At 38.3% G+C, this 10,872-nt stretch overlaps 1 protein-coding gene across 1 annotated transcript; it reads left to right on the forward strand.

Moving 5' to 3' along the window:
• Positions 1-225: 225 nt before the first annotated feature.
• On the forward strand, positions 226-10,458 carry LOC128633107 (SLAM family member 8-like). Its single transcript, XM_053681840.1, has 4 exons — positions 226-863; positions 7,837-8,151; positions 8,497-8,763; positions 10,319-10,458. The coding sequence occupies exons 1-4, from the start codon at positions 800-802 to the stop codon at positions 10,456-10,458; spliced, it is 786 nt and encodes a 261-aa protein (XP_053537815.1). The 5' UTR covers positions 226-799.
• Positions 10,459-10,872: the final 414 nt, after the last annotated feature.

The raw sequence follows: 10,872 nt of genomic DNA on the forward strand, positions 1-10,872 counted from the left end.
CTGTTTAAAAACCATAGCAATCCCACCGCCCTTACCAGAAAGCCTTGGAGTACTAATAAAACATCAGTTCGGTGGACAGAGTTCCTCGAAGATGGTGGACTCACCAGGACTAACCCAGGTCTCCGTCAGGAATCAAATATCCAGGTTATGTCTGGTAGAAAAGTCATTTAAAATGAAAGTTTTGTTGCACAACCAGGTCCATTTTCATAGGAGCCTGAGGTAGCGAGGTCCGATCCGGTGAAACGAATTCCAGTTGTCGGAGATTTAAACAGTTCACTCTTCTCTGACGAATCCGTAATCGTGGAGGAGCAGAACAATTAGACGAAAGTAGGAAGTCCGGGTAAATAGGCAGATGAAAAACATATCTGTAATCCCATGACCGTCGTGTCGAGTGGAGCCCTTCCAAGCTTAAGGGAAACTCTACCGATTGTCTGGAGGAAGCGATTGTCCGTCTGATTCTGACCCGAACACCTGCACGATTCCCTCTCTTCCTGCGGCGCTTCCTTAGAGGAGGAAAGCAGCAAGGTAGCCGGCGAGCGAACTCCACCGCGGGTCGGCTGGACGAGGATCGTTTATCCATTTTATTAACTGTGTGTGTTTTAGCAGGACCACAGCGGGTATCAGTGACGCAGTTCTTGAGAAGTGAGAGAGCTCTAAACCACATTTCATGCACCTTTTTTAAGACACAGACACACAGTGAGTGAGGAAATGTTTTTTGTGTCTCAGCCTTCATCTAGTGTTGAGTCAACAGTCTCAGTCGAGCTGCAGCAGCTCAAAACAGGGGTTAACTAACACAACAATGCGATATTGTCACGAATACCGTGTTTCCATGTCAGGAGCCCTGATGTTCTGGATTCTTCAAGGTATGTTTGAAGATAAATATGGCACCTATTTAGTGCACATAATCATTTAAGCTTTTTCTTAAAGCATTTAGTGTAAATGAGCTTCATTACTGGTAACTTCATAAGTAAGGGGCAAATGATTTTACTTAACATATTTGGAAAATTGCACAAGATACAGAGTTTGGATAACTGTTTAATAATGTGCATTACTGCAGAATCACTTAAAGGGGTCATAACATGATTTTTAATGCTTTCCTTCTGTTTGGGTGTGTAAGGTATCTGTTTATGCATGTATAAGATCTGCAAAGACTGAAAGCTCATATTTTCCTCCAAAGGGATTTATTCTATCGAACAGAGAACACTGTTCCAGACCTGTCCAAAACGCCTTGTTTGAAGTTCAGAATTTACTTCCTCAACCAACTATGTCACGGTGTTATAATGCCGCCTAAAGGTAGGCACAAAGATAGAAGGCGAGGCATGTCATGGAGATGCTGTGTGTTTCAGTGCGAAAGCAAAACCCTTTGTTTAGCCTTCCGAAAACGGATGAAATTAGGAATCGGTGGTTACTGTTGATTTATAAAGCTGTTCCTGAGCAGTACAACTCAAACATGTGCTTGTGCATGACGCATTTTACAGAGGTCAGCTTCCTTAACCTGGGCGAGTACAACGCAGGCTACACACAAAAGCTACTCCTAAAAAGTGGAGCGATTCCCACTTTGCTCGGACAGTCTTGCGCTTCTTAATCAGAAACTGTAAGTGTGTTTGATTATTTTAGGAAGTATCTGCTATTGACTGTTCCAATGCAGAGTTTTGTGTTGTGGCTCAGTTGTAGACCTCTGCTAGCATGCTAGCTAAAGTTTGCTAAGTTGCCTCAGTTTTTAGCTGTTTTTGTATGTTGGTGGTCTGACAGAGACGTTGATTGTAGCTGCTGTTGTGATTGTGTCTTGAAACAGTTTATATCAATCAAATCACAAGAATCCTGCTCAAGTCATGTTTGCAAAGTTGGTTCCACTTGATCCTCTGCATTTTCTGAATTGGGCTGGAACTGATACGGTAAAACCGATGACATGCTGCTTAGAAGCTTAGAATTGCTTTAGAAGATTTGGAAGCTGAAGCTAATGCCCAAGGGGTGTTACATTTCCAGCACATGCGTGAGGCTTTTGGCCAATCACTACACAATGGGTCAGCTGGCCAATCAGAGCACTCTGGGCTTTTCAGAAGGAGGGGCTTTGGAGAAATCGAGTGTTTCAGGCAGTCTGGAAATAGAGGTACTCCAATAATATACATTATTTGACAAATAATGCATTTTTTGAACATTAAAGCATGTAACCTATTTTATTACACCCAATAAACAAAATAATTAACTTTTAAAAAATCATTATATGACTCCTTTAAAAAAATCCACCATCCAGCTGAGTTTTAGTAATTGGCACAGTTCCTGACTGCACAGCTCATAATAGGGTTGCATGGTACTGTGATATTAAAGCTTTAAAATACCACTAAAGCCACTGTATTTTTTAAACAATAGTATCATCAATATGGTAGTGCCTGTAAGAAAAAATCATGTCATATATCTCAAATATCCCAAAGAAGAATAACTTTATTCCAGCATGGCAGTGACAAAGTACATGAAGCACTTCGGGTTCATCGGAGTCAAAGTGAACCCCGAAGATTATCAGTACAGGCATTTTACACTGTGTTTCAAAGCAGTATACCTGGTTTTTAAAAGGTTTGTACAAGGTGCTTTAAGTGCTTGAATTTGGCTTTTTGAAATGTAAGTAATTGAAAACCTTGAAATTAGCCATTTTATATCTAATAGTGCTTAGAAGGTGCTTAAATTATGAAGTCAACAAATAAGAAATCTCTAAATAACTTTAAAGTGTTTATTTTTGATAGAACACGAATACAGTCCTTTCACATAAAATATGACTCCCTGCTGCAGCCCCTCCCCTTCCTCTAGCTATTCACTCACTCACTGAAACAGAGACTTCTCAGGCCCCTTCTCAGGCCCCTTTAACCACTTTTGCTCAAAAAGGCACCTAGCGACACATCTAACAAGTGTTTGGGCAAACTTTAGCTACTTCTCATGAAAGAGAGTGGCCAGTACTCCCCCGTGAGCGTGAGGTCCTGCATTCCCCTCAGATACACCTCTCTCTGCAGCTACTCTGCTCGGTGAGGAGCAGCACAATCATTAACTTCTAACTTTCTCTCTGAGTGATCATTTTAGATATAGACGAAATCACAGCACAGCTGTTGTCTTTAACTTATGTGAATGGTGGTTTTGTCAGAGGACGTCATAATTATAAATCAAGATTTTAGCAGTGAAGCGCTGCAACTTGGAAATCAATTACTATTTCATACTCCTTCCCGTTGTATGACAACATGACAACATCTCTTTTATAGTCCTTGAAAACAACAAAAAAATATAATATGTTTGAAAGTCCTGGAATTTCATTATGAAGGATCTGTACGAACCCTATAAAATTAGTCGTGTTTGATCATAAAGGAGATCATTTCCAAATTCAGTTATTTATTCATAATGTTGTGTTCATTCTTAGTACTCAGAGGAGAGTACGTATGAGGTGAACGTGCTAACCACTAAGCCACCATGCACCCGTGCATAGATGTACATATGTATATATGTATGCATAGTTCCCATAATAGCTGTGCAGACTGAGAAGGCCACAAGCCGCTGTGATGTTGATGTGAAGTGTGCAGCGCTCGGAGCTGAGAGTGTCTCCTACCTGTGGAGTGGCTGTTAGACTGGGAGTGGAGCTCAGCTGCAGTTCAGTCTCTCACCAGCAGAAGGAGCTGTTACACTGAACTGCAGTTAACACCATCAGCTCCAGTTCTGCTACACAGACACTGAGCTGTAGCGTCAAACCCGGTAAAATAACACTTTTACTGTAACTACACAAACTTTACAAAAATGTCCATGCACAGCCTCAGAGGTGTGTGTGTGTGTGTGTGTGTGTGTGTGTGTGTGTGTGTGTGTGTGTGTGCTTTGTCCCACATGCAGAAACTCAATTGTCAGTGCTTAAACTGATCAGTAGTCTAGTGGCGGCCTCTCCGTATCTGTTGGTGACCATCATCCTGAGTGTAAAATGTTACAGAGCTCGAGGTAAAAACTACATAAAATAATAAACAGTCCATAGTAAAATACTGTTTCACTTCTAATTACTTATGTTTATTTATTTATTCAATATTATTTTATTTCACAGGTCATCATAACAGTCAGTATGCCATGAAAGTAATTGAGGAATAAGCACTTTGCTCGCTCTGTAAGAAATAAGTTGAACACTGCACTACTTAGGGGCAAATAAATTTGATTCTGCTACAAAGTTTATAGTTGTATAGTTTTCATTTTTATAATAATATTTTCATTTACACTCAAAGCTCAGGGACACAGAATATTTTTACTGTATTTATGTTTGCACTCTTCTTAGTTGGATCAACGTTGGAGCTTTTCTCCAAGATTAGAGATCACAACACTGTTATGACTACCGGGAAAACTCGGATTGCTCTTCTTCCACTTCAGTCTCTCTGGGTCCTCTTCCAGCCCCCTGTATTTCACCAGATTCTTCTATTTCTTCATCGTATTTTTCCATCACTCGATTGCCAGATCTATCACCACTGCAGTATTCTGCACTTTATTTTAACTCTCACTGTTTACTTTGCTGTACTGTTATCTGACTGTAACTGGAGATCACACATATTCATGTTTATCTGTCCCTGTACACAATCCCTGCCATGTTCACTGCAGCTAATATTATAATGTGTTGTAATACTGTATACTAAATGTAATCTGGTTCATGTAACCTGATCAAGTACTTGTGAACAAAGTCAGAGTATCTTTACATTTACATAAACTGCTTCATTACATTTGTAGATGTCACTTTGAGAAAACAAGTACTAAATGTTTGCAAAAAAATGTCTGGGAGAAGTGTAAAGGGAAATAGAGAAACTGCTAGTCATGTTCTATATATATATATATATATATATATATATATATATATATATATATATATATATATATATATATATATATATATATATATATATATATCCCATTCACGTGTAATACACACTTTCTGCTTTAAAGATGTAGGCCTATACTTTAAAAATGTTTTTTAATCTGTTTCTTTCTCTCTCTCTCTCTCTCTCTCTCTCTCTCTCTCTCTCTCTCACACACACACACACACACACACACACATACACACACTCACGTGGTTTTGATGTAGTTTGTGTTATGGGATATTCTATGTTTTTGGATAGCATCTTTGTTTACATCATTAAATAAAACTATTGAGTACCTGCACCTATACACAGTTGAGGTCATGATGTGTGTGGGGAGCGAAGGCTAGCCCGTCTGGTCCAATCCTACAGAAGAGCTACTGTAGAACAAATGACTGAAAATGTTAATGCTGGCTATGATAGAAAGGTGTCAGAACACACAGTGCATCACAGCTTGCTGCATATGGGGCTGTGTAGCTGCACTGAGTAGTGCTGGTCTGAGTGCCCATGCTGCCCCCTGTCCACCGCCGAAAGTGACTACAGTGAACATATGAGCATCAACTAGGTGTGAAAATAAGTACACCCTATAAGTCAGTGACATGTAGAACGACCTTAAACAACAATAACTTAAAGAAAATGTTTTCTGTAGGGGTTTATCAGTCAAAATTTCTCCAAAATGGTGGAAGAGACTGATAAACTTCTACAGAAAACATTTTCTTTAAGTTATTGTTGCTAAAGGTGGTTCAACATGTTACTGAATTATAGGATGTACTTATTTTTCCCACCTGGTTTCTGAATGTTGGTTTACTTCTGATTAAAAAAAAAAAATCACTACATATTGAAATCTGTTGTGTTTTGTTTTTTTATTGTCACCTGAGGTTATTTTGTTCTATATAAAAACATGAAATTAAAGGAGGGTGTACTTTCTTTTTCCTGTGACTGTGCATACAGCAACTAAAGTCTGATGCACTGTAAATGACTTAACTAAACATGTTCAGTTCTTTGAAAAGGAAAAAAAGCCATAGTCTGTGTGAGAGTTCTTTCGTCTTCTAGCTTTTTAGCAGCTGACCACAAGTAAACAACATCAACATGCCCCCTTGTGTTGGTGCACTTGATCAGCTTTAAGCTGCGTGTGTAGCAGAACCACAGTGAGGCGTCAGTGACATGGAAGAGAAAAGCTTTAACCCACTTTCAGAGAATACACATAGAGAACTTTCCTACAACACTGTAGGTGCTTTTATTTTGTCTTTACAGCCACATACATCAAACATTTATAGATTAAGAGACCTCAGACACACACTGAGTGAGGAAGTGTTTTTTGAGCCTCAGCTTTCGTCTACTTTAGTCATTCACTAATACAGCAATGCAGGACTTTCATGGATATACTGTTTCCATCTCTGGTGTGCTGTTGTTTGCGCTTCTACAGGGTATGTACAGAGATAAATATTGGACATTTTTTAATGCACTTGGCAAATTAAGCTTTTTTAATGATTCACAGTAAATGAGCTTCCTTACTGCTAACTTCATAGGTCAGATCAAACGATTTTACATGGCATTTGGAGATGTTCTGACACATCTCACTGCTAATGCAGAATACACAAATGTCAGTGACATGTCATTTAACCTAAATTCTTTACCTTAATCTTTATTTGCTAGTAAGCGAGGTAATGTTATTCTAACCACTGTGTCTAAACACTAAAATCAAGATTCACACAAGGTGCTTGAAGTGCTTGAATTGGCTTTTTGACATGTAAGTAGAGGAAATCCTTGAAATTAGCCATTTAATAGTGCTTAGAAAGTGCTTGAATTATAAAAAGTAAAAAAAAATACGAAATCTCTAAATAACTTTAAAGTGTTTATTTTCAATAGAACACGAATACAGTCCTTTCACTTAAAATATGACATCCCCCCACCCCTTTTCCTCCAGATATTTACTCACTCACTGTAACAGAGACTTCTCAGTCACCTTTAGCCTCTTTTCCTCAAAAAGGCACCTAGCGACACATATAACGACTTTTTTGGGCAAACTTTAGCTACTTTCTGTAAAAGAGAGTGGCCAGTACTCCCCCGTGCGCGTGAGGTCCTGCATTCCCCCCAGATATACCTTTCTCTGCAGCTACTCTGTTCAGTGAGGAGCAGCACAATCATTAACTTCTAACTTTCTCTCTGAGTGATCATTTTAGATATAGACGAAATCATAGCACAGCTGTTGTCTTTAACTTATGTGTATGGCGATCTTGTCAGAGGACGTCGTGATTATAAATCAAGATTTTAGCAGTGCAGAGCAGCAGCTTGGAAATCAATCACTATTTCATACTCCTTCCCGTTGTCTGACAACATGACAATATCTTTTTTATAGTCCTTAAAAACAACAACAAAAATATAATATGTTTGAAATTCCTGAAATTTCATTATGAAGGATCTGTACGAACCCTATAAAATTAGCTGTGTTTGATCATAAAGGAGTTAATTTAAAAATTCAGTAATTTATTCATAATGTTGTGTTCATCCTTAGTACTCAGAGGACAATTTCCATTTACATGATTCCATTGCTCTAGGAAACAATAGATGAAATATGTGGCACGTTGAATTAGTTGCTTGTCAGTTGCATCATTGTTCTTAAGATTTTCCAATAGCCAGTTATTCATTCTCATTAATAAAGAATTCAGAGGAAAATCTGGTTTGTCTGTTTTCATTTATATCTATGTATTTCTGTAAATTTGGTTCATTTTGTAGATGAATTATGAATTAAAACATCATTGCATGGTATCGTGATACTACTTGGTATTGTGAGCTGGTACAGTATCGTAAGACATGTTTATAGTACAGTGACAATCCTAGCTCGTTATATTACTATGCTCCTACTCTGCTTAAACTGGAAATAGAAAATCATGATCAGGGAAAAATCAATGACAAACAAGCCTAACACCAGCTGGTTTCTGATGTGTACTGCTATTTGTTATGTTTCCTTCTGCTGCAGGTGTGTGTGGTGTTTTGGCTGACACAGTGATGGTGCTCAAAGTTGGGAGCTCCCTGGATCTTCCTGTTCAATACCCAATTGAATCAGTGTTATCGGTTCAGTGGATCTTCAATGGGAAAACTTTTGCTGAATACATTAAAGACCAAAGTTACACACTTCTGGAATCCCAGTTCGGTGGAAGATTAACGGAGAACAATGACAGAGTTGGAGTAACTGTACAAGATCTTCAACCTCAAGACTCTGGGACATTCTCAGTGTATGCAGAAGGCACTGAAACACAGCTTCCAACACAGACATTTAAAGTTTATATTCAAAGTAGGTGTGATTAATTTTATCAAAGCATTGGGAATAATTATAAACTTATGAAGATTAATTACATAAATATATTTATTGTGAATTGTTTTAACATTCTTATAGTCCATATATATATATATATATATATATATATATATATATATATATATATATATATATATATATATATATATATATATATATATATTAAGTGTTTTAGTCTGAGCACTGCGAAGTTATAGCTTTGTGAATGTATTGTTACTATAAATCATTGCAGTTGCAGTTTCATGGGTTCCTTATTTGTGTGTGTGTGTGTGTGTGTGTGTGTGTGTGTGTGTGTGTGTGTGTGTGTGTGTGTGTGTGTAGTTCCCATAACAGCTGTGCAGATTGATAAGAACCAGACGTGGAGATTGTCCACAAACAGCTGTGATGTTGATGTGAAGTGTGCAGCGCTCGGAGCTGAGAATGTCTCCTACCTGTGGAGCGGCTATAGGACTGGGAGTGGAGCTCAGCTGCAGTTCAGTCTCTCACCAGCAGAAGGAGCTGTTACACTGAACTGCACTGCAGTTAACAACGTCAGCTCCAGTTCTGCTACAGAGACACTGAGCTGTAGCGCTGAACATCCCAGAACAGGTATAATTACTTTTCCCGTAACTACACAAACTTTACAAAAATGTCTGTGCACTCCATCAGGGTTGTGTGTGTGTGTGTGTGTGTGTGTGTGTGTGTGCTTTGTCTCAAATGTAGAAACTCAAATGTCGGTGTTTAAACTGATCAGTAGTCTAGTGGCGGCCTCTTCATTTCTGCTGGTGACCATCATCCTGGGTGTAAAATGTTACAGAGCTCAAGGTAAAAACTGCATAAAAATAATAAATAGTCCACAGTAAAATACTGTTTCACTTCTTGTTATTTATTTGTTTATTTATTTGTTCAATATTATTTTATTTCACAGGTCATCATAACAGCCAGTATGCCATGACAGTAATTGAGGAATAAGCACTTTGCCCGCTCTGTAAGAAATAAGTTGAACACTGCACTACTCAGGGGCAAATAAATCTGATTCTGCTACAAAGTTTATAGGTTTAATATATAAAAATTAAAATATTTTAATTTACTCTCAAAGCTCAGGGGCACAGAATATTTTTTACTGTATTTATGTTCTTTTCTTCCAGATTAGAGATCACAACACTGTTATGACTGCCGGGAAACTCGGATTGCTCTTCCACTTCAGTCTCTCTGGGTCCTCTTCCAGCCCCCTGTATTTCACCAGATTCTTCTATTTCTTCATCGTATTTTGCCATCACTCGATTGCCAGATGTATCACCACTGCAGTATTCTGCATTTTATTTTAACTCTCACTGTTTACTTTGCTGTACTGTTATCTGACTGTAACTGGAGGTCACACATATTCATGTTTATCTGTCCCTGTACACAATCCCTGCCATGTTCACTGCATCTAATATTATAATGTGTTGTAATACTGTATAATAAATGTAATCTGGTTCATGTAATCTGATCAAGTACTTGTGAACAAAGTCAGAGTATCTTTACATTTTCATAAACTGCTTCATTACATTTGTAGATGTCACTTTGAGAAAACATGAGTGTTTAATTTTATGAAAAAGTGGGGGATAGGGAAGCTTCTGGGCTTTAATATTAAATGTTATATTAAATTGTTAAACATAAAAAAACCTAAAACATTTTAAAATTAAATTGTAGGTTATATTAATAAAAAATTAAAATGCTGCTTAAAGCTGATAAAGTGCACCAAAGCAAGGGGGCATGTTGATATTGTTTACTTGTGGTCAGTTGCTAAAAGGCCAGAGGAGGAAAGAACTCTGACACAGACTATGGCTTTTTTGTATTTTCAAAGAAATGAACATGTTGAGTAAAGTGATTGACAGTGCATATATATATATATATATATATATATATATATATATATATATATATATATATATATATATATATATATATATATATAAGCGATTGAAATTCCATGGAAGATCTTGGAAGCAGCAAGTGTGAAAAGCCATGCTGACAGCACCCACTGAAATGGCAAGCAAAAAACGGAAGTGACCGTGTATAGAGTCCAATGAAAACATACTGAGGCATCGATGTTATTACATTGCCACTAACCAATGAGACACATGTAGCCCTGCCAAAAGTGTCCACGTCCATTCTGCAGGCTGCAGCGAGGACCTTCTCGCAACTCTCGCCGATTGGTTACATGGAGTGGTCGGGGTTTATGACCTATACTGCATCCAGCCACCTGGGGTCAATTTGGCTTCACTTTTCAGGACTTGTGCAGCACACAGCCGCTGCTGAAGTCGAACACACCTACTAACTTCCCTGTTTGTCAGACAGAGATGCAGGAATGTGCTGCGTGACCTGACCCACTTCCCAGTTTCCCTCTCAGGCTGAGGTACCCCTCTGGCATGCAGAACAGCGCTGTGTGAATGGAGAGGAGAGGAGAGGATTTCCCATCCCTGTTAAAAGCATTCTGTTATCAGTCCATTAAAGATCCGCTCCGTGGTCTCCAACCCCCCTCTCTCGACTAGAGAGATTTAGTTTTGCATTACAGTCCACATTACAGTCAGTGCTTGATCCGCTGAAGTAGTAATTTGGTAGTTTGTTTTTGTATTGCTGGTGTTTTGTTTTTGCTCCTGTTTTTCTAATAGTGCTTACAGTTGTACGAAATAGCAGCATTCTTGGAAGTCTAATCATACTAATGGAGCTGAT

This window comes from Ictalurus punctatus, chromosome 7, assembly GCF_001660625.3.
Source record: "Ictalurus punctatus breed USDA103 chromosome 7, Coco_2.0, whole genome shotgun sequence".
Taxonomy (NCBI): Eukaryota; Metazoa; Chordata; class Actinopteri; order Siluriformes; family Ictaluridae; genus Ictalurus; species Ictalurus punctatus.